The 27789-nt window shown below is 52.8% G+C and overlaps 1 protein-coding gene across 3 annotated transcripts in view; it reads right to left on the reverse strand.

Annotated features, from left to right (window-relative positions):
* Positions 1 to 3270: 3270 nt before the first annotated feature.
* PI4KA (phosphatidylinositol 4-kinase alpha) overlaps positions 3271 to 27789 on the reverse strand; it is a 153035-nt gene continuing 128516 nt past the window's right edge. For all 3 annotated transcript variants that reach the window (XM_055252271.2, XM_055252272.2, XM_055252270.2), the window contains 19 exons: positions 25987 to 26106; positions 25725 to 25804; positions 25407 to 25600; positions 23872 to 23962; positions 23328 to 23495; positions 22587 to 22640; positions 17326 to 17446; positions 14186 to 14315; positions 13202 to 13272; positions 10502 to 10574; positions 10331 to 10401; positions 9161 to 9270; positions 8574 to 8678; positions 8367 to 8492; positions 6936 to 7056; positions 6294 to 6453; positions 5481 to 5570; positions 4887 to 4970; positions 3271 to 3701 (listed from right to left, as the gene is read on the reverse strand). In XM_055252271.2, coding sequence (XP_055108246.1) covers positions 3650 to 3701; positions 4887 to 4970; positions 5481 to 5570; positions 6294 to 6453; positions 6936 to 7056; positions 8367 to 8492; positions 8574 to 8678; positions 9161 to 9270; positions 10331 to 10401; positions 10502 to 10574; positions 13202 to 13272; positions 14186 to 14315; positions 17326 to 17446; positions 22587 to 22640; positions 23328 to 23495; positions 23872 to 23962; positions 25407 to 25600; positions 25725 to 25804; positions 25987 to 26106 — 2021 coding nt within the window. In that variant the 3' untranslated portion in view covers positions 3271 to 3649. The remainder of the gene's footprint in view (positions 3702 to 4886; positions 4971 to 5480; positions 5571 to 6293; positions 6454 to 6935; positions 7057 to 8366; positions 8493 to 8573; positions 8679 to 9160; positions 9271 to 10330; positions 10402 to 10501; positions 10575 to 13201; positions 13273 to 14185; positions 14316 to 17325; positions 17447 to 22586; positions 22641 to 23327; positions 23496 to 23871; positions 23963 to 25406; positions 25601 to 25724; positions 25805 to 25986; positions 26107 to 27789) is intronic.

Below are 27789 nucleotides of genomic sequence, written 5' to 3' on the forward strand. Positions count from 1 at the left end.
TGGGTTCGTCGTGTCTTCCATGTCATGTAGGAGCTTGACTGGTTTTTCAGCCTCCAAAGATTCCTTCCTTTCTTAGAGCTCATAGATTTAGATCCACTCCCCAGTATTGTAAACAGCATTTTTAGTTTTTCAGGATACATAATTCGCCATATTGCCAGAAACTTGTACATGGCATTTGACACTTTTTTCTTTGCCAATTTGACAAGCTGCCTTTTTCAAGTATTGTGATTTGAAATTATTTCTACTATATTTGAATTTATTTCTACCATTTGTAACATGTTGATCCTGATTTCTCAATGCTCCCCTTTCCTTCTGTTTATTTGTGAAGTCACACTCTGTATTCTGGTATTCTTACTACTTGAGCTCAGCTCATCGCTGTCATCTTCCCCTAAACCGCCTTAGAGCATCTTAGGTCTTTTCCCTCTGATCACATGTGCTTTTTATTTTCCTTTTCTTTTGAGACGGAGTCTTGCTCTGCGCCCAGGCTGGAGTGCAGTGGCATGATCTCGGCTCACTGCAAGCTCTGCCTCCCGGGTTCCAGCGATTCTCCTGCCTCAGGCCCCCAAGTAGCTGGGACTACAGGCGCCCGCCATCACGCCCGGCTAATTTTTTGTATTTTTAGTAGAGACAGAGTTTCACTGTGTTAGCCAGGATGGTCTCGATCTCCTGACCTCGTGATCCGCCCACCTTGGCCTCCCCAAAGTGCTGGGATTACAGGCATGAGCCACCGTGCCTGGCCAACATTTTCTGCAGATATCTTACTGTTATTGAGTCCTAATTTCCACTGTGGCCAGAGAATACACTCTGCATAATTTTAATTCTATCTCATTTACCGAGACTTGTTTTGTGGCCCAGCACAAAGCTTGTAATGAACATTGAGAAGAAAGTGTATTGTTGCTGTTGACAGTGATTTTTTTTTTGAGATGGAGTACTCAGCCAGGCTGGAGTACAATGGTGTGTAATCTCGGCTCACTCCAACCTCCACCTCCTGGGTTCAAGTGATTCTCCTGCCTCAGCCTCCAACTACAGATGCATGCCACCATGCCCAGCTAATTTTTGTACTTTTAGCAGAGATGGGGTTTCACCATGTTGGCCAGGATGGTCTCGATCTCTTGACACTGTGATCCACCGTGCCAGGCCGACAGAGTGCTTTTAAATACCCAGCAGGTCCAGGTGGGTGACAGGCTTGTTCAGGGCTCCTGTGTTTACTTTCTTGTTGGTAGCTCCGTCAGTTGCTTATTGTGAAATGCCCCTTCATAAACACCCATACACATTTTGATTATGGATGGCCAGTCTTTTTTCCATCTGTTATTTTCATCTTAGATCTGTCTTCATATGTAAAGTGCTTTGGTTATAATCAGCACATAACTGGGTCTCACTTCTTCAATTCATGTTTATAATCCCTGACTTTTAAATTGGGCTGGTAAGTCTATTATGGTTCTCCTTTTCTGCCTTCTTTTGGATTAGTATCTTTTAAAACTCCTTTTAACTTATACCCTGACTCATTTTTTATTGAGTCTCACTCTGTCATTCAGGGTGGAATGCAATGGTGTGATCTTGGCTCACTGCAACCTCCACCTCCCGGGCTCAAGCGATCCACCTCAGCTTCCTGAGTAGCTGGGACTACGGGCTTGTGCCACCATGCCCGGATAATTGTTGTATTTTTTGTAGATGGGGTCTTGCCATGTTGCTTAGGCTGTTTTCAAACTGCTGGACTCCAGCAATCCACCCACCTCAGCCTCCAAAAGTGCTGGGATTACGCATGTGAGCCACTGTGCCCAGCCTATATTTTTATTCGTACTGCTCAGGACTCAACTGTGCTTCCTAAAGCTGAATATTTGTGTTTTTCAACTCTGGAAATCCCATTAGAAGTTGACTGGGGCCGGGCACGGTGGCTCCAATCCCAGCACTTTGGGAGGCCGAGGCGGGCAGATCACCTGAAGCCAGGAGTTCAAGATCAGCCCGGCCAACATGACGAAACCCCTTCTCTACTAAAAGTACAAAAATTAGCTGGGTGTGGTGGCATGCAGCTGAAATCTCAGCCACTTAGGAGGCTGAGGTAGAAGAATTGCTTGAACCTGGGAGACAGGTTGCAGTGAGCAGAGATCACGCCACTGCACTCCAGCCTGGGCGACCGAGTGAGACTCCGTCTAAAAAAAAAAAAGAAAGAGGCCGGGCGCGGTGGCTCACGCTTGTAATCCCAGCACTTTGGAAGGCCAAGGCGGGCAAATCACAAGGTCAGGAGATAGAGACCACGGTGAAACCCCGTCTCTACTAAAAATACAAAAAATTAGCAGGGCGTGGTGGCGGGCGCCTGTAGTCCCAGCTACTCAGAGAGGCTGAGGCAGGAGAAGGGCGTGAACCCGGGAGGCGGAGCTTACAGTGAGCCCAGATTGCGCCACTGCACTCCAGCCTGGGCGACAGAGCGAGACTCCATCTCAAAAAAAAAAAAAAAAAAAAAAAAAAAGTTGATTGGAGCTTTTCATTCAACTTTTTTTTTTTTTTTTTTTTTTGGATCCTGTTCCCCAGGCTGGAGTGCAGTGGTACCATCATAGCTCACTGGAGTCTTGCTCTTCGGCTCAAGTGATCCTCCCATTTTACCCTCCTGAGTAGCTGGGACTACAGGCATGCACCACCACGTGGCTAATTTTAAATTTTTTTGTAGAGACAGGGTCTTCCCATATTGCTTCTGCTAGTCCTGAACTCCTGGGCTCAAGCAATCCTCCCGCTTTGGCCTGCTGAAGTGCTGCGATTAGGAGCCACCCTGCTTGGCTTTCCTTTCCTTCATACTCCATGTTTGGTCATTTCACTGTTCTGATCACTGATTTTCTCTTCTTACCTGCTGCTGTTTAGCTGATCTTTTGGACTTTCTCATTTGTTTCAGGTCTTTATTCCTATCTGCTTCAGATGCAGGGCCTCGGTGGGTAGGAGCAGATGCTTGCTGGGTCTAGTCACACAAAGATTTTGGAGTTCCAGAGCACAGCACTTGAAAACGAGCAAGAGGGAAAGACCAGAGCAGTGGGAAGATGCTGCGGAGAGCCAGACAGGCCCCCACGGCAGCCCTGAGGGAGACAGCTTTGGAGCGGGCAGACAGCAGTCTGGACAAACACAATGTGTGTTTTGGTGCACCTGTGCCGTGGTGAGATAACCCGTGCTCCTGGGCCCCAGCCTATGAGTGCAGGCAACACTGGGCCCCCCTCTCTAGGGGCAAATCCAGGAACTGCCCTTTGGCTGAAGGTGGACTTAGGACTTGACACAAAACCTCACAGATTCCAACACAGCACTATTTTGGGTTTTTATTTTGTTGATGTTGGTTAAATCTTATATCTTTCTTTATACACAAGAAAATACTTCATGTACCTATGAAATAAGACAGGTAGGGAATATGTCCAGTGCAAACAGAGGACTCACACCTGTGCATAGACAGCACCATCCAATGATTGTCACCGCAGTCCATGGCGTTACCAAGGCTGCGCCACCCACGCAGCCTCAGGAGGTGCTGAGGTGCCCCAGGAGGTGCTACCAGGCTCTTCGGGCCACAGGCCTCTCTTCCACTGCATGTGGCGGCACGGCGGGGAGGTCGCAGGGCTCCATGATTGTGGGGCAGCTTCGAGGGCACATGGGGCGGAGGGCCTCGGAGGTCCCCTCCTCAGTAGGGGATGTCATTCTGATAGTACTGGATCATGTCGTAGGTCCGGCTCCTGAAAGGCCAAGGAAGAGTGAAGGGAGATGCAAGGAGCCAGCGAGGTCTGGGGTCCCTCCCCTGCAGGGAGCCCTCCCTGTCCAATCAGCCCCTTATGGCCACCCAGCACCTGAAGGTACAAATATCCCAGGCATGTCCTCCCCTACCGAGTGACCACATCTTCTGCTCCAACCCGGGGGCCTCCGAGGCCACCTCATGCTCCTCAGCCAAACCGGGGAGCCACTGCTCTGCCACATGGGCCTCAGGCCCCTTGGCTCATCCTGGCCAGATGCCCCCAAGAGGTCTGCACGCTCTCCTCGCACCTCTGGAGAGCCCCTTCTCGCCCTTCCCCAGCCCCTCTTGAGGTCCTGGCCGCCTGGTTTCTCTGCTTCCTATCAGCAAGAGCTCCTTCCGTGCCCAGCCTCCACACTGCCCTTGTTAGGGTGCCGGACCCGGGCGCCACCTGGGGGCAGGTCTCAGCTTCCTCTCACGCTCCTCCGGCAGTTCCCCATGCAGATGGCCATGCCTGGGCCCCTCCTCCTAGTCTGGATGTGGCCTGTCCCATGGCACAGCCTTGGGCCCCCACATGCCCCTCAGGGCCTTACCAACCCCACATGTGTAAGTGCTGCCCCCTTCGGGGATGGTTCACTTGCTGGGATCGCCATCCTCCCTTTGTTCAGGCCGGACCCCTCACAGCCACCTCTGACTCCCACAGCAGGGAGCCTGTCAGCCCGGTGCTCCGCCTTCGGACCCTGAGCCAGCCCTCCCCAGGGCCCCCTGCACCCATCTCCTCCCACCACAGTAGTGACCAGCAGCCCGGCCTGCACCTCCAGTCACTGCCCACAAAGCAGCCTGAGGCAGGCGCAGGGAAGGAGTGGGGTCTGACTCCTCAGCCCTCCTGAGAGGAGGGAGGCCTGACACCAAACTCAGTTCTAATACTCCTGGCCTTGTGCCCCTACTGCGCCTTCAGCCTCACAAGCCCTGCCTAGGTGGGCCCAGCCTCTGCCAAGTGTTCCCTTTGGCACACCACAGCCCCCTAAACCAGCACCCCACTGCTCCTCAAGAGCTCCTGTCAAGGCTTGGGTCTTCACGAGAGGGGTGGCTTGGGGACAGCAGAATCCTCATCGCCTGGTGCAGGCAAGGCCCCACAGGTGCCCAGTGGCCGCCGAGGCAGTGGGTGAAGGCAGGGGGGCGGGGCACTCACCTGTTGCTGAGGAAGCAGCTCTGGATGACCTTCATGATGAAATTTGCAGCCTCGCGCTCAGTCATGTTGGGGCTAAACCTGTGCCTGGGGGAGAGGCTGTGTCAGGGCTGACATGGGCAGGGCCGTGCTGGCTCCCTGGCCCAGTGGGAGGAGGGTCTTCCACGGGGACGGACTTCAGCTGAGAGCCACGCCCTGGAAATGTACCTTTGGGGTCCACATGTTGGAAGATGGGGTACTGTGAAGGCCACGCTTGGCTTATTATGGGCCCTGTCCCCTTCCCAGAATCACCTGAGTGGCCCCATGGCATTAGGGGACTAAGCATTGGGAGCTAAGCTACTGTAGCCCCGGACCTTAGGGTCGAGGTGAGGTGGGCGTAGCATCCTTGACATAATAGAGGCCCCTGGGTGGGTCTTTGGTGTGGCCGGCACAAGCCCTCACAGGCGTGGTCTAGGGGCAGAGCCTCACCCAGGAACCCTGTCTGCTCTGAGGTTCCGAGGAGATGACAACCACAGTGAAAGGTACCTATCTTGGATGGAGCCTCAGCTAATGGACAACTGTCCCCCAGATGGCCTGCGTGTCCACCAAGGAACCTACTTCAAGAGCTTGATTGTCTGGCCGCGAAAACAGGGCAGGCCCGTGTCCAACATGAGAGTGACCAGGGAGACGACTGCGTCCATGTAGGGCCTGGGGAGAGATAGGAGGGAGCAGTGGGCTGAGGCCAGCCTAGGTGGTGGCCCTGCCTGTAGTCCTGTGGCCTGGCTGATGCCAACAGCCTCAGGTGTGGGCTCCTGCCACCCACCTCGCCTGCCACATCTTCTTGCACATCCCCGAGGCAACTTTCGACCTGCTGCACTCGGTAACCTGCACCGCCCAGGCAAGGGCTGCCCACACGCACTCTGGACAGGCTGAGGGTCCTGCCCTGTCCCCCACATAAGGCTGCTGGCCATGGCTTCTGCACCTGGGTGGGATGCAGACACTCTGACCTGCCTTTCTCTGCAGGGCAGTGGGGATGAACCGAGGTTGGACTGTGGCCTTGGCCAAGTGACCTGTATATGAAACTGGGACAAAGCCCATCTTTGGCACGTAGCCTGCGGGGTGGCATGTGCTCAGGCTTTGGTGACAGGGTGGATGGGATGCCCAGAAAGGGGGAGCCCATGGCTGAAGGTGTGGGCAGGATCCTGGGGAAGGTGGTTAGAATTAGATGCCCAGAGCAAGAATTTACTGGCACAGGTGGGCAGACAGAGGACAGGTGTAGGTCAGCAGGTGGACAAAGGACAGGTGTAGGTCAGCAGGTGGCTGCTAGCACCTACCTCACTCTCTGGAACCGGATTCCCTTCATCCTAAAGGGGACCTCAGAACGTTCCACACACCCCCTCCGCCCTCACCCTGGCCCTCACCCAGGCTCACCGCACAGCCAGGTAGCCGCGGACGCACATCTCCATGAACCACTTGAAGGGCGTGGCCTCCATCTTGCCCCCCATGATCATCACCATCTCATCCGTCAGCTTGATGTCGGGTTCCCAGCCGAGATTGCCGCCCGGCGAGCTTTCAAACATGAAGCCAAAGTCTGCAAAACCCCAAAGAGCTGCCTGTGACTGGGTAGGAGCCAGGGCGGGCAGGGACGAGTGGTCTGTTTTGAGGAGTGGAAAAGGACTCTGCAACAGGAGCATCCCCTCCACCCCAACAGGCAGGTTGTGTTTTCCTGGGGACAGTGATGGGGTGGGTGGTGGGGCAGTAGGCAGAGAAAGAGAAGGGAGGAAGTGGAGGAAGGAGCCAAGCTGGGGCACTGAACCTGGACGGGCCCCACTCCATCCAGCTCCAGCTTCTGACTCAGAGCAATGGCGGCTCTTGCCCCAGCTCCCTGGGGCCGGGGCCAGGCACCCTCTACAGCAGAACAGCTTGGTGGCCGACAGTTCGGACCTCAGAGCTGGACCCTGACACTCCTGGCAGGGTGGTCCTGGGCATGCTCCCCTCTGTGGGGTGGGGATCCCTATCCACCCCTGGGTGCCAGGGTGAAGGGAGAGGAGGGTGGCGCTGTGGCTGGCTGACCGATGTGGATGATATGGCCCTTCTTGTCCAGCATAATGTTGCCATTGTGTCTGTCCTTGATCTGCAGCAGGAACAGCAGGAGGCTGTAGGCGGCCATGCTTCGGATGAAGTTGTAGCGGGCCTGTGCAGAGAGCGCCCTGGGCTCACAAAGGCCCTGGGGCCTGTGGGCATTCTCCCTGGTCCCACACCCAGGATCCCTGGGCCTGTGGGCACTCTCCCTGGCTCTATGCCCCCACCGTGGAGGCAGAGCCCAAATCAGCAAGCCAGTCTTCGGCAGCAGGAGTGACAGAGGCTGTCTGTGGATGTGGGGGTGCAGGCACTTCCTCCCACACCCAGAACTTAACTTTCTTCTGAGGAGTCCAGCCCAGCTCTACATTCTTTTGACTCCCAAGGTGGCTTACAGATGCCCTGGTGGTTTTTTTTTAAAATGGAGTCTCGCTGTGTCGCCAGGCTGGAGTGCAGTGGCACGATCTTGGCTCACTGCAACCTCTGCCTCCTGGGTTCAAGAGATTCTCCTGCCTCAGCCTCCCGAGTAGCTGGGACTACAGGTGCCCACCACCGTGCCCAGTTAATTTTTTTATTTTTAGTAGAGATGGGGTTTCACCATGTTGGTCAGGATGGTCTCCATCTCTTGACCTCATGATCTGCCCGCCTTGGCCTCCCAAAGTGCTGGCATTACAGGCGCGAGCACTGCACCCGGCCAGGTGCCCAGGGTTTTTTTTTTTTTTTTTTTTTTGAGACGGAGTCTCGCTCTGTCACCCAGGCTGGAGTGCAGTGGTGCAATCTCGGCTCACTGCAAGCTCCGCCTCCTGTGTTCACGCCATTCTCCTGCCTCAGCCTCTCCAAGTAGCTGGGACTACAGGCGCCCGCCACCACGCCCGGCTATTTTTTGTATTTTTAGTAGAGACGGGGTTTCACCGTGGTCTCCATCCTGACCTCTTGATCCGCCCGCCTTGGCCTCCCAAAGTGCTAGGATTACAAGCGTGAGCCACCGCGCCCGGCCTTTTTTTTTTTTTTTTTTGAGATGGAGTCTCACTCTGTTGCCCAGGCTGGAGTGCAGTGGTGCAATCTCGGCTCACAGCAACCTCTGCCTCCTGGGTTCAAGCGATTCTCCTGCCTCAGCCTCCTGAGTAGCTGGGACTGCAGGCGCGTGCCACTACGCCCAGCTAATTTTTGTATTTTTAGCAGAGACAGGGTTCACCATTTTGGCCAGGATGGTTGCGATCTCTTGACCTCGTGATCCGCCTGCCTCGGCCTCCCAAAGTGCTAGGATTACAGGCGTGAGCCACCGTGCCCGGCCCAGGTGCCCTGGTTTTAACCCTTAACAAAGGATGACTGAGGAGAACAGGGTGTGGGTGGAGGCTGTGTATGGGTGGCTGGGGTAGGGTGGAGCGCACACGACCTCCCCCGGGCTGTGGCCACCGTGGCTACCTGCTGGAAGGCCAGGGTAGACTCATCCCCGTACTGGCGTGTGAAGTAGTCGTACATGCCGAAGTCTGTCTGGCGGCCCAGCTGGTCCCGGGAGGTGCAGTCGGGGATGCACTCGATCACCCCGCACTAGGAGGAAAGGCCAGTTCTGAGGCCCACCGGGTGCGAGGTGCCCAGGGCTGCCCTACTGGCTCCACTCAGGGAACTTACCCCAGGGGCAGTGGCCACCACGCGGTAGGGAAAAACAAAGAGGTCCAGGCCGACCAGCTGGAAGATGTTCTTGAAGAGGTCGATGATCTGCAGGGCCAGCATGTCCTGGGAAGCCGGGAGGCGTGGGATGTGGTCAGCTGGCCTCCTTGCACCCAGCAGCTCTTCTGGCCCATGCAGGGCAAAAGCCGAGCACCCAGAGATGGAGTGAGGTGGGGAGACCACAGCCGAGCAAGAGTCTGGAAGGCCTTGCTTTCTGACCACTGGGGGCTGGACTCAGGCTGCTGGGACCACCAGGCCCTGGGCTGAGCATGAGGATGAGCTGTCTGGTGGGGTGTGTGAGATAAGGCACCCAACCCCTGGGCAGTTCCCTCAGGTGGGTACTGGCATGAGGGGGACAGTGGGAAAGGGGCTGGAAGGAGAGGCCTCTGGGTTTTGCAGAAGCCCTAATTTACCCTGTGGCACCTGAACCATATAAGAGGAGGAAAAGAATCACATTTCTGCATATGAGATTGGACTCTGGTGGGCCCGGAGCCTTGGGGAGCAGCAAGCCCAGTCCCCAAGCCTACCCGAGGCCTGACCCTGCTTACCTGCCGGCAGTCGTCTCCCACTTTGAAGATGGCTGCCTGCCAGGAGATCTTCTGGCCGTCGGCCTCCTGCGTGCCGCACTCATCCTCGGAGTCTGAGCGGCACCGCAGACCTGCCCGCAGGGAGAGAGGCCGCTGTTAGCCTGTAGGCAGTGAGAAGCCCTCTGAGGGGGCCAGGGATGAGTCCTCTCACATGCCTGAAAGGAACCCCAGCAATCTTGGGGATCACTTCTTCAAAGCCCCAAGGGGGCCAAGAAGGAGCCCAGCAGGGCCCAAGGAAAGCCTTGGAACAGCAGGTGGAATCCAGGGTCGGAGTCTAAGAACATTTAGGCTTAAATGGAACTAAAAACAGAGCTCCATTTCATCTGCAGTGAAGACCCAGGCATACCTGGGTCAGTGTTGGGTGCTGTGAGCTGGGGGGCAGGAGGAATGTGTCTATCCACTGGGGTCCTGGGAGGGCTCGGGGCCAGTGTGCGGACATGGCCATGGGAGGCAGGTCCCTGCAAAGGGTGGCAGCCCCCTCTCCACAGCTGGCCACACCGTCTGTACTGGGTTGAAGAGTGTCTCCCTAAAATTCATGTTCACCCCAAACCTTAGAATGTGTCCTTATTTGGAAACAGGGTCTTTGCAGACGTAATTAAGACAAGGTCACAGTGGATTAGGACAGTCCCTAATCCAATGACTGATGTCCTTCAAGGGAGATCATCATGTGAAGAGGGAGGCGGAGATGGGAGTGGAGCATCTGCAGGCCAAGGTGTGCCCAGGACTGCTGGCAACACCACCAGAAGCTGAGGAGGCAAGATGTGACCTGCCCAGAGCCTTCAGAGGGGGCATGGCCCTGATGATGGACTCCAGCCTCCAGAACCGAGATCGTCTGTACAGTAGCCCTGGGAAACTAACACCCCACAACGGCCCCAGGCCCCTCAGCCTCAAGAAGGAGCCTGCTGGAGTATGCCAGCTGACTCACGGCAGACAGACCTCTAGGGGTGGCACATCTGTCACTGCACTTGAGCTCCATGTCATCCCCCAATGAGGGGTCTGACTGAGGGCACACAGATGGTCAGACATTATCTTTTATGGAGAGCTGTACTAAATTAAACACATGCCAAAAGAAACTGGCATTAGCAAGGAAAAGCACTGAGCTCCCAAACAAAGTCAGGGTTCTTTACTGACCTTCTTTTTCAAGTTCACTAACTCCACATCGCTTCACCTTGAACTTGGCCAGATACGGGGCTTTTGCAGCACTGAAAACAACAAAAAGAATGTGGCACCCATGATGCAGCCGAGAAAAACTCCATACGTGGACGCTGTGGAAGCGGGGGATGGGCAGGGCGAGGCGCCCACCTCTGCATCGGGGTCCCAGACTTGTAGTCGATGTCCAGCACGATGGCCTCGGGGTTGCTGGGCAGGTAGCAGCCTGTGCAGGGACAGAGGCAGTCACAGAGTGTGCATGTGTCACCACAGGTGAGGCCAGAGTCAGTTTCCAACACGGATGTTATGTGCGTGTCCACCCTGCAGGCACACCCCACTCCTGTGCAGGGGCCTCTGGTCCTTGTCCAGGGCACCACTAACTTATTATTCTGTGGCTGCTAAGGGTCCATCCTCCTTGACTCTTCGACTCTTCCAGCCATCGACCAAATGAGTCTGCACCTTCTGGGAAATGCTCTTCCTGGAGGAGCACTGAGCCCCATCCTCACGGATACAGCCCTACTGCTTCTGGGGGTGCGTGTGAGGCCTGTCCTGCCTCCACCTGCCTGAGCAACCCTCTGAACAGCCCTCCATTCTTGGAGTCCCCCTTTTTTTTTTTTTGGGTAGAGTCTCACTCTGTCGCCCAGGCTGGAATGCAGTGGTGCCATCTTGGCTCACTGCAACCTCCGCCTCCCAGGTTCAAGTGATTCTCCTGCCTCAGCCTCCTGAGTAGCTGGGATTACAGGCGTCTGCCACCGCGCCTGGCTAATTTGTGTACTTTTAGTTGAGACGGGGTTTCACCATGTTGGCCAGGCTGGTCCGGAACTCCTTACCTCAGGTGATCCACCCGCCTTGGCCTCCCAAAGTGCTGGGATTAAGGCGTGAGCCACTGCGCCCGGCCAACATTGTTTCTTTATGCTTATTTTATATCTCTATGAGTTCAAGCTTCTTCAGCTCAGGGACCATGTCTTACTCATCCTTTTAACAGCCACAATACCTACCGTCATGCCTTTTCTTTTCTTGTTTTTGCTTTTTTGAGACAGTCTCACTCTGTCACCCAGGCTGGAGTGCAGTGGTGCAATCTCAGCTCACTGCAACCTCCACCTCCTGGGTTCAAGTGATTCTTGTGCCTCAGCCTCCCAAGTAGCTGGGATTACAGGCACACGCCACCATGCCTGGTTAATTTTTTTTTTTTTTTTTTTTTTTTTGAGACCAAGTCTTGCACTGTCATCCAGGCTGGAGTGCAGTGGTGCAATCTTGGCTCACTGCAAGCTCCACCTCCCGGGTTCATGCCATTCTCCTGCCTCAGCCTCCTGAGTAGCTGGGACTACAGGCGCCCGCCACCACACCCAGCTAATTTTTTGTATTTTTAGTAGAGACAGGGTTTCACTGTGTTAGCCAGGATGGTCTCGATCTCCTGACCTCATGATCCGCCCGCCTCGGCCTCCCAAAGTGCTGGGATTACAGGCGTGAGCCACTGCGCCCGGCCCAGGCTCCCCTTTCTCAGTGAGTGCTCAGTAAATGTGTGAAATAAGAGGACAAGGGAAAGCCTGTTTCTGGCCAAGGAACTGCCAGTCCCCAAGGGGGATGTGTGCTCCTTGAGCCTTGGGAGGTGGGCTTTGAGGGGAGCCAAGCTTGGCCTTGCTGTGGGGTACAGGGATAGGGGGGCATGCCATCTCCTCCTCTTCCTCACCTGCCCTTCTGCCTGCTCCAGGCTGTGGCTCACACTCAGGCCCCTCTGTGCTCTCCTGCTAGAGCCCTGCTGGCTTCCCTGACCTCTGGGACAAGACTCAGCCAACACGATCTAGAGTCAGGGGCTGGGGACTTCTGTGCATGCCCCTTGCAGTACAATGCTTCCAGCTCTTTTTGCCCCTCCCCAGCAGTTGTGGCCTTCCCGACGTGGGAACAGAGGCCCTGCATACATGTCCTGCCCTCTCTGAGAAGCCGAGCTGTTGTGTGAGCTCAACACAATGTGTTGGGAATAAATGGTTAAACTGGGGTCCTGCAGGGCACTCCACAGCTGAGACCAGCCGCTGTGAACATCTGCACAGGACAGACAGAGTTTGGAAGACAAGTTTGTGCCAACAGTTAGAAATGCAGAGAGAGGCCGGGCACGGTGGCTCATGTCTGTAATCCCAGCACTTTGGGAGGCCGAGTCAGGCGGATCACAAGGTCAGGAGATCGAGATCATCCTGGCTAACACGGTGAAACCCCGTCTCTACTAAAAATACAAAAAAATTAGCCGGGTGTGGTGGCGGGCGCCTGTAGTCCCAGCTACTCGGGAGGCTGAGGCGACAGAGAGAGACTCCATCTCAAAAAAAAAAAAAAAAGAAATGGAGAGAGAGCTGCCCAGTGAAGTCTGGATTTCCATCTTCTCCTGAAAAGCTCAGCCTTAACCACACTGGGCTTGAATTCCCATGTGGCCACGGCCACAGGCACCCAGGAGCGACTTCCCATGGAGGCAGGGAGTGGTGCTGATGGGTCCCAGCACACCTGAGCTGTCCCACACTGGGCCTGCCATCCCCTCGTCTGTGTGACCTGCTCCTGTAATGTTGGAGCCCAGGAACCCTCTTCTAGAGTAACAGCTACTGAGGCCAGTGTCAGCCTCCAGAAAAACAGCAAGCAGCAAGGAAGATGAAGGGCACCCACTGACAAGCAGCTCCCGCTAACTAGCAGCAGATTCTGGGGAGGGGCTGGGGTCCTCGGGCACCAGGCACTGTGGGCCCAAGCAGGTGTGGGGCTGGCCAAGCCACTATGTCCACACCCTGCAGTGCCTGGAGAGGGCAGCAGCCTTCAAGCCCCGCCGCCCTCCTGCAGGAAGAGGTTGGTCTGAACCTCCAGAAGCCACCTGCTCACCCGGCTGCACCTTCACTTCAGACAGGGCCGACAGACAAGCCTTCTTTCTCTCGTCGCCTTTAGGGTAGGGCCTGAGAAACAGGAAAGAAATTCTTGCTTTGTCTCCTGGAGGAACTGGCTGCTGGGGGACAGCCCAGGGCCCCTCCTGCCTGGATTGCCCTCTCTGTCCCTCTCTTCCCAGCTCTAGCTGCTCCTAGTGCAGCCAGGCACCACTGGCAGCGATTCTTGCCCTGAATTCCTCATGGAGAATCCCCGACAGCCCCCGAGGGGCTGTTTTCTGGCAGGCTCTGCCCCTGCTGTGTGTGGGGGTGTGTGGCTGGCGGTGGTGGGGGTAGTGCCTGCCACCTGCTGCCGCCCAGGAAACACTAGCTCCCATCCTTCATCTCGTGGGTTAGAAGCTGCCAGCACTGCTATTCTCAGCACCCAGCCCAGAAAAGGGCCTCAAAGTGACCAAGGTCAGAGCAATGTAAGCACTGGAGACGGCCCGGCCAGCGTGCCCAGCATTGATGACTCCAGGGTTTCATCCCTTATGAATGCACAAAGCCATCAACATCCAAGGATGGTGTCAGGTCCACATGAATGGAAGGTCTAGGAGAACGATGACAGGAGCTGCAAAGGCAGTCTGGTTTTCCTGACACCATGAGGATCGATCCTTCAGAGTGTAGAGAGGGCAGGGTAGCCTCAAATTGTGGAGCCAAGTGCTAAATTCCAAAAACCTCAGGAATGAAACTAAGCTGTGTTTCCTGAAACTGGCGTGGCCGTGCATTCTGCCATACCTTCAAGAGCCTTGACTCACCCCAAGCAGTGCTTCCCCACCCACCCTGGCTGTCCATCAGAACCAGCAGTGGCCCCGCTGCTAGAGACTCTCATTCATCTGGTTGGGGCCAGGCATGGGTATTTTTAAAGCTTCCCAGGCAATTCTGTTAAGCTACAGGGACTGGAACGAGACATCCCAGAAGGTGGTTTCCGAAGCACTGCACTTACTTGATGATAGCCGATACGTTGGTGATCTTGTTAAAGAAATCAAACTCCCGCTGGTAAAAGTCCTTCGCTGGGCCCGACAAGGAGCCTGTGATCTCCTCTACTAACTGCTCCAGGAGGTCACCGATGTCAGCTGCCAAGGAAACAAAGAGGCTGAGTCTCTGTGGCTGTGGCAGAGGCCCCTCAGGAATACCAGCGCTGTTTCCCAGGCCCCAGACTGGCGGTGCCCAGAGTGTGCTCTGCAAGCTTGGTGAGACCATAACAGCTGCCGTGTGCCCCTTTTGCTGTGTTGACACAGCCGACGCTGCTGGGAAAAGCTGCTGGTGCCTAAGCAGAGCTCAAGGCAGGGGCCAAGTGCACAAGTGGGCGTGGAATCCTCACTGCTGCACACGCTACACACGTAGGAAGAAAAAAGCCCGTGTCATTTATGAATGTCACAGGTGAAGCAATGAAAACTAATTCTTAGCCGGGCGAGGTGGCTCAAGCCTGTAATCCCAGCACTTTGGGAGGCTGAGGCGGGCGGATCACGAGGTCAGGAGATCGAGACCATCCTGGCTAACACGGTGAAACCCCGTCTCTACTAAAAAAAGAAAACACAAAAAATTAGCCGGGCGTGGTGGCGGGCACCTGTATTCCCAGCTACTCGGGAGGCTGAGGCAGGAGAATGGCGTGAACCCAGGAGGTGGAGGTTGCGGTGAGCCGAGATCACGCCACTGCACTCCAGCCTGGGGGACAGAGAAAGACTCCGTCTCAAAAAAAAAAAAAAAAAAAAGAAAACTAATTCTTATTAAACTCTATCCTGAATACGTCTTTTTTTTTTTTTTAAATAGAGGTACACGGTGGGTGGGGTTCTATTAAATAATGCTTCTCACTATTCAAATCCCAGGCTGAATTTAAATTCCTAGGCTCAAGAAATCCTCCTGTCTCAGTCACCTGAGTTGCTGGGACTACAGCTAGTAGGTGGGACTAAAGGTGCGCATCATCACACCTGGCTTTTAAAGTATCCTTTGTGATGAAACGGGATGTGCATCAAGCACTCTTGCCGCATCCAAGGCAGGCGCTGTCCTGAGAAACACCTGGAGCTTGTCTGATTTTGGAGCCTGGACTAACCTTTCTCACAGACCTTTGTTTTTACTTGAAAAAATGACTGACAGACAAAATATAGTTATTCAGACTTAGGGATGTGGCAGATGTTTTCCTGAAAATGAACAAAAAATAAATCTTCCACTCAAAGGAACTGAAACATTTTTTTGGAAAACTTGGATCTGCTGCTGTGAGCTCACAGCTTCCCTTAAAAACCCTTTCTGGGCTGGGCGCGGTGGCTTATGCCTGTAATCTCAGCACTTTGGGAGGCTGAGGTGGGTGGATCACAAGGTCAGGAAATTGAGACCATCCTGGCTAACATGGTGAAACCCCGTCTCTACTAAAAATACAGAAAAATTAGCCAGGCGTGGTGGTGGGCGCCTGTAGTCCCAACTACTCGGGAGGCTGAAGCAGGAGAATGGCGTGAACCCGGGAGGCGGAGCTTGCAGTGAGCAGAGATCGCGCCACTGCACTCCAGCCTGGGCGACTAATCAAGACTCTGTCTCAAAAAAAAACAAAAAACCCTTTCTGATAAGACTGGCAGCATGTGAATAAATATGATTTTTCCACACTGTACAAAGAAATGCATCAACCTTTGAAAGATGTGCATAACTCACTGGCCTATATTTTTTTTTTTTTTTTTTTTTTTGAGACGGAGTCTCGCTCTGTCGCCCAGGCTGGAGTGCAGTGGCGCGATCTCGGCTCACTGCAAGCTCCGCCTCCCGGGTTCATGCCATTCTCCTGCCTCAGCCTCTCCGAGTAGCTGGGACTACAGGCGCCCGCCACCACGCCCGGCTAATTTTTTGTATTTTTAGTAGAGACGGGGTTTCACCGTGGTCTCGATCTCCTGACCTCGTGATCCGCCCGCCTCGGCCTCCCAAAGTGCTGGGATTACAAGCGTGAGCCACCGCGCCCGGCACTGGCCTATATTTTATAAACGCCCACTGTTTGATGTTATAAAAGCTTTCCTAGGTCCAGGTGCAACGTAAACAGACTTGAACAAAACACAGCATGAGAAGTTTAAGATGCCACACTGCAATTAACCTTTTTTTGGGCAATCCTCCTGCCTTGGCCTCCCAAAGTGTTGGGATTACAAGCGTGAGCCACCATGTCTGGCCTGCAAGTAATCATTAAGAAGCTAGGCTGAGCTACAAAAAATTAAAAATTAGCCAGTCATGGTGGTGTGCACTTATAGTCTCAGCTACTTGGGAGGATGAGGCAGGAGGATCGCTTAAGCCCAGGTGGTCAAGGCTGCAGTGAGCCGTGATTGCACCACTGCACTCCTGCCTGGGAGAGGGACTCTGCCTCTAAAAAAAGAAAACAAAAACTACCACTTCTCAAGTGTGATGCAGTATCAAAAAGGATCTCCACAATGACCTGAGAGACTACTAACATACAACTTCCTTTTTCAACTACATTCACTTCAACTGAAACAACACTGCAACAGATCAACTGCAGAAGCAGAACGAGAATGAGAATCCAGCCGTCTTCTACAAGGAAATGCCACTCTTTTGGCTCATTTTTGAGTTTTTTGGGGAAAGTTATTTTCCCAAAAAGATGTTATTTATATTAACATGTAATGAATGGGCTTACATTTTCTGAAATTCTGTCTTAATCTCTAATCCTCGTTAACATTGACAGCTAATGCTCACATTAAACAGCGCTCTTTGAGGACCTCAATAAACATTTCTGACAGTGCAGGGGTCCCGAGGGTGTGCTATTTGGGAACCGCTGCCCTGGGCTGCAGGCCCCTTCCTCACATGCAGTCACAGTTGTGTTGACCATGGAGACTCTGGAGAAGCAGCCATTGGAACAGAAGGGTCTTACTTGCACTTGGGAGTGCAGGGTGACATCGGACAGCAGGTTAGCAAAGGCGTCATGAAGGAGGGGTCCTGCTCCCCTGTGTGCCGAAAGGTGAGAAGTGCCCCAGCAAAGGATGGGAGTGGAGGGGTCAGTGAGCTGGGGCAGTGCAGGCTGGGGAGAGCCCTGGGGGCTGCAGAAGGTGCTTGGCAGTGCACTGAAGACAGGAAGTGAGGCCTGTGGGAGGACAAAATACTCACGGTCTTTCTGGTGGCCCTCTTCATCTAGATAAATGTTAGTCTTCATGTTCCAGATGAACTGGTGCGCCAGAAGCTGGGATTTAGACGCTGCCCACAGAATATACTCCCGCACATAGCCCATCTGCAGGAGAGCAAGATCCCTGTCAGTGAGGCTCAGAGGGCCCTCTCCACGAGGAGGGCCTTGTCAGCAGCTGCTGACTCCCGGCACTTGGTAGGCCAGGCAAGGGTGAGGCCCAGTGGTTCTAGTGGTGTAGACAAGCTCTCCAGGATTGGTGGTGAGTCCAGCTGGTGGCCAGGCCAAGTTCCAGCTGGCTGGTGGCTGGGACCTGGGGGGCAGGGTTGCAAAGAGGGCTACAGTCAGCCTTTGTCTCCTTTGTGTCTTCCCATGGGTTTAAGAAGCACAACTCTCAAACCAATTTCTGGGGTTGTCAAGTACGAGAAAAAGCAGGCTGGGTACTAAAAACTCACTTGTGAGCTGGTTGTTTAGAACAATGTTCCAAAGTGACAGACAGGTTCCAGAAACATGCAGAGATACCTCCTCCACAAGTTGACACATTGATACGATTAGGCTTTGTGTCCCCACCCAAATCTCATCTTGAATTGTAATCCTCAGGTGTTGAGGAAGAGACCTGGTGGGAGGTGACTGGATCATGGGGGCGGTTCCCCCATGTTGATCTCATGACAGCGAATGAGTTCACAGGAGATCTGATGGTGTTATAAATGTTTGACAGTTCCTCCTACACACACACTTGCTCTTTCGCTTGCTGCCAGGTAAGATGGACCTACTTCCCCTTCCACCATGATTCTGTTTCCTGAGGCCTCCCCAGCCACGTGGAACTGTGAGTCAATTAAGCCTCCTTTATAAATTACCCAGTCTCGGGAAGTTTTTTTGTTTGTTTGTTTTTGAGACAGAGTCTTGCTCTGTCACCCAGGCTGTAGTGCAGTGGTATAATCTCAGCTCACTGCAACCTCCACCTCCCAGGTTCAAGCGATTCTCCTGCCTCAGCCTCCCGAGCAGCTGGGATTACAGGCGCATGCCACCACATCTGGCTAATTTTCGTATTTTTTAGTAGAGACGGGGTTTTGCCATGTTGGTCAGGCTGGTCTTGAACTCCTCACCTCAGGTGATCCACCCCCCTCGACCTCCCAAAGTGCTGGAATTACAGGCGTGAGCCACCGCACCTGGCCAGGAAGTTCTTTATAGCAGTGTGAAAATGGACTAATATACACAACTATGGTCACCATCCTAAGGACCTCTCCTCCTCTTCCTTCTTGGTCATTTTCCGCCACTCATAGTAGTAACTCCAGTCTTTCTAATTAAAAAAAAATTTTTTTTTTTTTTGTTCCTAGAGCCATAAGTTTTGAGACTCCAGTTTTAATTCCATGCTCTAGGTTTAAAAAGGTGAGCTGGCCTTTCTGGGCAGCCTCCTGGAGTCTATGGCCACTGATCTGGTGAAGTGTCCCTTGGATGGACATTTTTGACCTGGGTGAGTGGGGGGTGGTCTTATCACACAGGCAGAAGTCCTCGATTTGGGTTTCCGAATTCTAACCCAGCAAATGGATCTAAAGACAAACTATGAATGTTCAATGTGTAGTGTTTTTAAATGTGTTTGCTTTTTAATTATAAACACTGACAGAATTCCAAAGTCAAAATTATTAAATATGGTACATATCTGTCGCTTGCATCCTGTTCTCTCCCTCTTTGGCCATTTTTATTAACTTTTGATTTACTGTTGCTTTCTTTTTTGAGACAGAGTCTCGCTCTGTCACCCAGGGTGGAGTGCAGTGGTGCAATCTCAGCTCACTGCAAGCTCCGCCTCCCGGGTTCACACCATTCTCCTGCCTCAGCCTCCCGAGTAGCTGGGACTACAGGTGCCCGCCAGCATGCCTGGCTAATTTTTTTTTGTATTTTTGGTAGAGACGGGGTTTCACTGTGTTAGCCAGTATGGTCTCGACCTCCTGACCTCGTGATCCACCCACCTCAGCTTCCCAAAGTGCTGGGATTACAAGCGTGAGCCACCGCGCCCGGCCTACTGTTCCTTTTTTTATAAAAGTATAAACAAATATGTATATACATTTGTACTGCCACAAGTGATATAAATTTTTTTAAACTTAAAAAATATTCCAGGCTCGGCATGGTGGCGCACGCCTGTAATCCTAGCACTTTGGGAGGCCGAGGCAGGTGGATCACCTGAGGTTAGGAGTTCGAGACCAGCCTGACCAACATGGTGAAACCTCATTTCTATTAAATACAAAAAACAGGCCAGTTATGGTGGCTCACGCCCGTAATCCCAGCACTTTGGGAGGCCAAGGCAGGTGGATCACCTGAGGTTAGGAGTTCGAGACCAGTCTGGCAAACATGGTGAAACCCCATCTCTACTAAAAATACAAAAATTAGCTGGGCGTGGTGGTGCACGCTTGTAATCCTAGCTACTTGGGATGCTGGGGCAGGAAAATCACTTGAACCTGGGAGGTGGAGGCTGCAGTGAGCCATGATCGTGCCACTGCACTCCAGCCTGGGCAACAAAGACTCTGTCTCAATAAATAAATAAATAAATAAATATTTATTATTTTTTTGAGACGGAGTCTCGCTGTGTAGCCCAGGCTGGAGTGCAGTGGCATGATCTCGGCTCACTGCAAGCTCTGCCTCCCGGGTTCACGCCATTCTCCTGCCTCAGCCTCCCGAGTAGCTGGGACTACGGGCTCCTGCCATCACGCCCAGCTAATATTTTGTATTTTTAGTAGAGACAGGGTTTCCCCGTTAGCCAGTATGGTCTCGATCTCCTGACCTCGTGATCCACCCGCCTCATCCTCCCAAAGTGCTGGGATTACAGGCGTGAGCCACTGCACCTAGCCATTAATTAATTAATTTAAAAAATTAACCAGGTGTGGTGGCACATGCCTGTAATCCCAGCTGCTTGGGAGGCTGAGGCAGGAGAAGTGCTTGAACCTGGGAGGCGGAGGTTGTAGTGAGCTGAGATCATGCCATTGTACTCCATCCTGGGCAACAAGAGCGAAACTCTGTCTAAAAAAAAAAAAAAAAAAAAAAAAAAAAAAAAAAAAAAATTCTGGCTGAGTGTGGTGGCTCACACCTGTAATCCTAGCACTATGGGAGGCCAAGGCAGGTGAATCACCTGAGGTCAGGAGTTTGAGACCAGCCTGGCCAACATGGTGAAACCCCATCACTACTAAAAATACAAAAAATAAGCCGGGCATGGTGGCATGCACCTTCAATCCCAGCTACTTGGGAGGCTGAGGCAGGAGAACTGCTTGAATCTGGGAGGCAGAGGCTGCAAGGAGCCGAGAATGCCACTGCACTCCAGCCTGGGCAACAGAGTGAGACTCTAAACAAAACAACAACAACAACAACAAAATTCCCTAAAACAACAAAATTCCCTAAAAATGGAAAGCAAGAAAGAAACCAGTGAAACTCGCTGAGTCCTGAGTTGGTACAACCACACACAGAAGAATCATTTCAGGCGGCCTTTCTCTGATAGCCACCACCAAGAGTTCACATGGAGGCCCTGGGTACTGGCTCCCCTCCCCACTGCCTCTGGATCTAACCCTTATGCTAGGCCTGTATGCAAGCAGAGAGCCAAGCAGTCAAGGGAAAATAATGTGGGAGGGGAGCCAGGGGGAAGAAAACAGGTCCCTGAAGAGAAGGTGCCTCATGACAGGCCTGCAAGTTGCCACCAGTGTGAAGGCTCCGGCTTGGTGAGTGTGGCTCCACACATATCACCACTCAGAGGTGCAGAGAGCATGGCACTACCTAGTGAGGGCAGTGAATGATTCCACAGGACTCAGTCTTTCAGCAGAGGCTGGCTGCTGTTCTAGAAGCACTTTGGTCTATAGACTCTAAGGCTAGCCCCTGGGACACCCAGCCATGGCACTCAGCCAGCCCACAGGTGGGCCAGAGTGGTGAGGACTCAGCCAAGACACATGGAGTCTGCTGCCCAATTCAGCCAGGGAAACGAGGTCAGCCCTGGGATTGGGGAATAGGGCAGACAAGCTGCACTCAGAAACGGTGCAGTGGGCGGGCTGGCATGAGGGCACAGGAGGCTCGGGCTCCTGGCTGGGGTCATTCCCATGGATATTTTCTGTGCCATGACCTGTGCTGAACACTTTATGTCCACGGATACTGTTATGGGCTGAACTGTGTCCCCTCAAATTGATATGTTATAGGACCTCAGAATGGTACTGTATTTGGATATAGGGTCTTTATAGAGGTGATCAAGGTAAAATGAGGTCAATAGGGTGGGTCCTAATCTAGTATGACAGGTGTTCTTATAAGGAGAGATTAGGACACAGACACACACGAAAGGATGACCCTGTAAGGACTCAGGGAGAAGATGGCTATCAATAAGTCAGGGAGATGGGCACACTGGCTCAGGCCTATAATCCCAGCACTTTTGGAGGCGGAGGTGGGCAGATTGCCTGAGCTCAGGAGTTTGAGACTAGCCTGGGACAACATAGCAAAACCCCATCTCTACAAAAAATACAAAAATTAGCTGGGCGTGGTGGCACACACCTGTCATCCCAGTTACTTGGGAGGGGTAGTGGGGAAGGTGCTGAGGTGGAAGGATCGCTTGAGCCCACGAGGTTGAGGCTGCAGTGAGCTGAGATCACGCCACTACACTCTAGCCTGAGTGACAGAGCGAGACCCTGTCTCTTAAAAAGAAAAAATAAAAAAAATAAAAAAGCCAGGGAGACAGGCCTCAGAAGGAAACAACCCTGTTCGAACATTGACCTTGGACTTCTGGCCTCCAGAATTCATGGTTTTTTTTTGTTTGTTTTGTTTTTTGGCCTCCACAATTCTGAGAATGGACATTTAAGCTGCCCAGTCTGTGGTGCTTCGCTACGCAGCCCTGGCAGACTAATGCATACGTCACCTCGTTAATCTTCCTCACCACTTCTGGCTGAAGAGGGCAGGATTCAGGGATTTGAGGGGACCCCACTGATGAGAGGGAAGCCTGGCCAGGCCACCTAGCCAGGCTGGCAACAGCACCAGAACCGGCTCGCTCCACAGAGCATGCTTGGGCCTCAGGGTGAGGCAGTGGGTGAACATGGCTTCCCCTGGCACAGCACTGGGTATCAAGGGACAATCACAGGGGCTGGGGTAGGGGGAGCAAGGGGACTGCTGGGCAGCCCTGCCCCTGAGGAGGCTCTGAGGAGCCTGTGAGGGCTGGGGACAGACCGGGCACAGGCTGGGTGTGGAACACACTCTGTGAGTGAAGAGGACGGCCATGCAGGTGCAGGCTTACCTTGTCGTACCTGAGGGCCTGCACAATCTGGGGGATGTAGAAGAGGATGGCGTCCTGTGGAGGAGGAGCAGAGTTGGCCATGACTTCTGAGAGCAGAGCCACCCAACCCTACGGCCCAGGCCCTGCCTCTGCTTCTGCTCTGCTCACAGCAGGGCTGAAAACTGGGGAAAGCCCACAGGATGGCAGGCAAAATGACTGATGGCTCAGAACACAGGAATGGAGGAAACAGGTAAAAGGAGCAAGGCTCCTGCTCTACAGTGGGCGGGAGGGCCTCGCGCTCCTCACTGGGGAGGCTGCCTCAGGGAAATGGTCTGCTGCGGGTCAGACTCTAGAATATTCCAGAGGCCCTTCTCCACCATCGTCATGGCTGTCTCGTGGGCTCCCTGGGCTCCCACAAGGAGTGAGGGACCCTCCACGGGCGAGGTCACTGTGGGGTTCCAAGGCACAGCTGCACTGCCGTGTGGGGTGTGCACAGCTGCCGCACCGCCTCATAATCAAACTCAAGTTAACTTTATGTCTTTAACTCAAACACCTCACTAGGTTAAAAAATAAATGTAACTAGAGAACACATTTGAATTAGAACTAAATCCATCTTCTACAACTACTTGAACAAAAAACAGGGAAAGGACCAGTATGTAACAGGGCGACCTCATGGCCAATGGTGGGGCCTGTGCCTCTCACCAGGTAAGACCCCTCCCCACAGTCCTACCAGAGGCCAGCTCAGCAGGGCCCTGGGCTCACCGGAGGGAAGGACCGCAAGACTTTCACCCCGTACTGCGCTGTGAGAGGGTGCGGCGGGTACATGCTGGAGAAATAGGAGAGGCCCGTGGGTGGGTCTGTGGGCGCCCAGCACAGCACATGGCTGAGCTCTGGAGCATCGGCGTCGATGGTGTGCCAGGTGACCAGGAACTGTGGAGAAGGTGGGGAGATGCTGTGGCTTGGGCAGTCCCAGGACCTCTGGAGATACCTGGTCCACGGACCACACAAGGACGGCCATGAGAAGTGATGTTTCTAAGCATCGGTAACCATGTGGAAGATGCTTCTGATGTGTTATGGAAAACAACGTAACTGCAATTAGGGTGAAGTGCATTACGTTTTTTTCTACTGTAAACAAAATAAATGCTACAGACAAGGAATAGAAAACCCAAGAAATCAGAAAAAACATGAATAGCACTGAAGTTGCCAAGTGGCTGTTTTTGTCTCATTTCTAGTTTCAGGCATTTCTCGGTGCAGTGTGCTATTTTATGCAGTTTGAACTCAGGCCCTGGTACGTGGGCTACACTACCTTGATCGCTTCAGGCACATCACTAACGGCTCCCGGGTCCAACCGAACGAGACGGGTCACTTCGTTCCCGATGGCTTCTGTGTTCTTAAACCTATAGTGCACAGAGGGTATGGGTGGTGCTGCCTCGCCAGGGAACCTGCACTCTCCCACCACACTGGAGTGAGGGGAGCCAGGGGGAAACGGTGAACTGGAGGGATTCACATCAATACCAAGTGATGGCTTGGGTATAAACAAATAGAAAGAATGAAGACCTGCTATTTGATAGCACAACAGGGGGACTACAGCCAATAATAACTTAATTGTACATTGAAAAATAACTTTAAAAGAGTGTAACTAGATTGTCTGTAACTCCAAGGACAAATGCTTGAGGGGATGGATACCCCATTCTCCAAGATGTGGTTATTTCACATTGCATGCCTGTATCAAAACATCTCATGCACCTCATAAATACAGACATCTACTACATATGCACAGAAATTTAAAAAAAAAGTTTAAATAAAATGTTTAGCCAGGTGATGGCTAAATGTTCTATTATGCCACTAACTAGTAGGTCTGAACATTAGTGTTTTTTAAAGAGCATTATAATCCGCTGTGATGAAATGCTGGAACTTTCTTAAAGAAACAGGAATTTTTCTACATTTAACTGTTCAAAGGGCTTCCTTTCACCATCCTTGTCTTAAAACCCCTGCCTCTTATTCCTTTTCCTACCATATCCTCTCCTGACTCTCCACAGCTACTCATCCAGTGAGTCAGTGTCTCAGTCAACAGTCCAGGTGGCCACAAGGCACCTGGCCCATGAAGGGGCAGCTACTAGTTTCCAGGTGTTCCCACCTCAGGCTAATGCAAGGCGGCCGTCCCATGAGCACTGTGCTTTGAGACAATGCAGAGCTGCTCTGCGATCCTATTCCAGAGGATCAAAGTAGGGCTGGAGAGAGGATGCAGTACATTGGCAGGTCTGGGCGCACAATGGAGAATCACCCACCCTGGACACATTCACAGGAGGCTGTGGACCATCTGGTGGGATTCTAAACAGGGACTCCGCAGTCCCTCTCAGCCACCAACAGTCTGAAGTTCTGTCCCCATAAGAGCTGCCACAGAGAGTTCACAGGAATGTTGCTGCTGTCTGCAGCATGTGCCTCCTCCAAATACTCTGCCACTGAAAGGTGACATCCAGGAACAAACCCAAACCCTCCCCAAGGCGGTTCCGGAAGCTGCCTGCCAGGAGTGACAGCCTCCACATGCCTCCTATCCGGCATGAATCAGATCTTGGCTCTGAATTCACCCTGCTGCTACCTCCCTAGGCTCCAGCTGCTGCAGCACCCCAGGCAGGCATCTGAAAAGATCACGAGGGTTGCTGGGTTATCTCTGCACAGAAGGACTGGGGGAGTGTCCTGGGGCTCGAGGACTAGAATACTTCCTGACCATCCTTGAGAGGGGCTGCAGGGCACTCCTGAGCACTCATGACCCAGCTGGCAAGCACCCTATGCTGGACCTCTAGTGAGGCCTGTGTCAGGCTGTGGTGCCCGGGCACCCACCTGGCAGGCAGCTGCACAGCCAGGTAGGGAGAGATGCTCCAGGCGAGGTTCACGTTGTCCTTCCATTGCTTCTCACTCAGGCTGATGTACTTAGATCTCCAGTTGGCCACGCTGTTCTCTCCGGCCTGGTCTAGCTCCAGTTCCGGGGCTGACAGAGGATTGTACCATGTGATGAGACGCTCAATCTCGGTGGCCTGGCAAGATAAGATATAAGGCCTGATATGCACACCTTCCATGAGTGCCACACGCTGCCCCAGCCACCAGGTGTTGTACAGGCAGGTGGCAGGCAGCAGGCACAGCTGCACCTGTAAGCCTTACCAGCAGGGATAGCAGCAGCGTTCTGCGCTTCATGTAGTATTTGTGCAGCTGGGAGCCCCGGTTGGTTTTCTTAGACATGCCTAGGAGGAAAGACAAAGCACAGGTGAAGTCCTCAGATGCCACCTGTCTGCCCTGAGTTTCTAAACCTAGAGGAAGCTTGCAGTGCGCTCTGTTCTGCTGTCTGAGCAAGTGTCCATCAAGCAGCTTGCAACTAGAATGATAACTTGCATGTGATGGCCCCAGCAGCACAACTCCCACCGACCTGACTTCTTGGAGATGGTGGACATGCCGCTGGACAGGGGGTATGTGTTGATCCAGCCTTGGGTGGCTTGTTGCCGAGAGCCGACAGTTATGTCCAGGTTGCTCCGGGTGTCCTGATTATCTGAGGGCAAACACATTGTTGATTCTAGAGTGAGGTGCCTCAAGAAAAGGTACCACAAAAAATAAACTACTATTCACCAGAGATAAGGCAATTAGTGGTAGAGCAGGTACTTTCTGGAGTCCTGGAATCGACTGCAGGAACAAACCTGTCTGGATGGTGAGTTTTCCAAAAGCGTGAGAAGTTCTTTATTTTAACTATTCTAGATGGAATGTTTAAACATTTTTATTATATTTCTTTTAACCTTTTCAGAAATTTTTTATTTACTTATTTATTTTTGAGATGGAGTTTCGCTCCTGTCGCCCAGGGTGGAGTGCAATGACGTGATCTCGGCTCACTGCAACCTCCGCCTCCCAGGTTCAAGTGATTCTCCTGCCTCAGCCTCCCAAGTAGCTGGGATTACAGGTGCCCGACACCATGCCCAGCTAATTTTTGTATTTTTAGTAGAGACGGGGTTTCGCCACGTTGGCCAGGCTGGTCTCAAACTCCTGACCTCAGGTGATCCACCCACCTCGGCCTCCCAAAGTGCTAGGATTACAGGTGTGAGCCACTGTGCCCAGCCTATTTTTTATTTTTGAGAAGGAGTCTTGCTCTGTTGCCCAGGCTGGAGTGCAATGGCGCGATCTCAGCTCACTGCAACCTCTGCCTCCCGGGTTTAAGCAATTCTCCTTTCTCAGCCTCCCGAGTAGCTGGACTACAGGCGCCCACCACCATGCCTGGCTAATTTTTGTATTTTTAGTAGAGATAGGGTTTCACCATATTGGCCAGGCTGGTCTCGAACTCCTTACCTCAAATGATCCACCTGCCTTGGCCTCCCAAAGTGCTGGGATTACGGGCGTGAGTCACCGCACCTGGCCTTCTTCTATCCTTTAAAATACAATAGGCTGAGCACAGTGGCTCATGCCTGTAATCCCAGCACTTTGGGAAGCTAAGGCAGGTGGATTGCTAGAGGCCAGGAGTTCGAGGCCAGCCTGGACAACAAGGCAAGACGCCCTATCTCAACAATAACAATAAAAATTAGCCAGGGGAGCTGGCATGTGTCTGTAGTCTTAGCTGCTTGTGAGGCTGGGGTGGGAGAATTGCTTGCACCCAGGAGTCTGAGGCTGCAGTGAGCTATGATTACACTACTGCACTCTAGCCTGAGTGACAGAATGTGACTGCATTTCTAAAAAAACTAGAAAATAAAATAGAATAAAACAAATATCATAATTTTCTTGATAAAAGATGGCAGTTATCTGATCACTGGCAATGTATAGTCCTTTAGTACGGTGACAACTTGAGGGCCTGTGGGGGCAGACTGTAAGGACTGTTTTCCCTCTTCTAAGTGAAGCCAGAAAGCCGCCTTAGAAAATCACTGCATCTGCTTTTTTCTTTCCTTTTCCTGCTAGTTAGGTTGTCAGCCATGGGTCTGCTAAAGAAAACCCTCTTAGCCGGGCAATGTGGCTCACACCTGTAATCCCAGCAATTTAGGAGGTTGAGGCAGGCGGATCACAAGGTCAGGAGTTTGAGACCAGCCTGGCCAATATGGTGAAACCCCGTCTCTACTAAAAAATAAAAAAATTGGCCAGGTGCGGTGGCTCATGCCTGTAATCCTAGCACTTTGGGAGGCCGAGGTGTGTGGATCACAAGGTCAGGAGATCGAGACCATCCTGGCTAACACGGTGAAACCCCGTCTCTACTAAAAAT

This window comes from Symphalangus syndactylus, chromosome 18 (assembly GCF_028878055.3).
Source record: "Symphalangus syndactylus isolate Jambi chromosome 18, NHGRI_mSymSyn1-v2.1_pri, whole genome shotgun sequence".
In the NCBI taxonomy this organism is placed as follows: Eukaryota; Metazoa; Chordata; class Mammalia; order Primates; family Hylobatidae; genus Symphalangus; species Symphalangus syndactylus.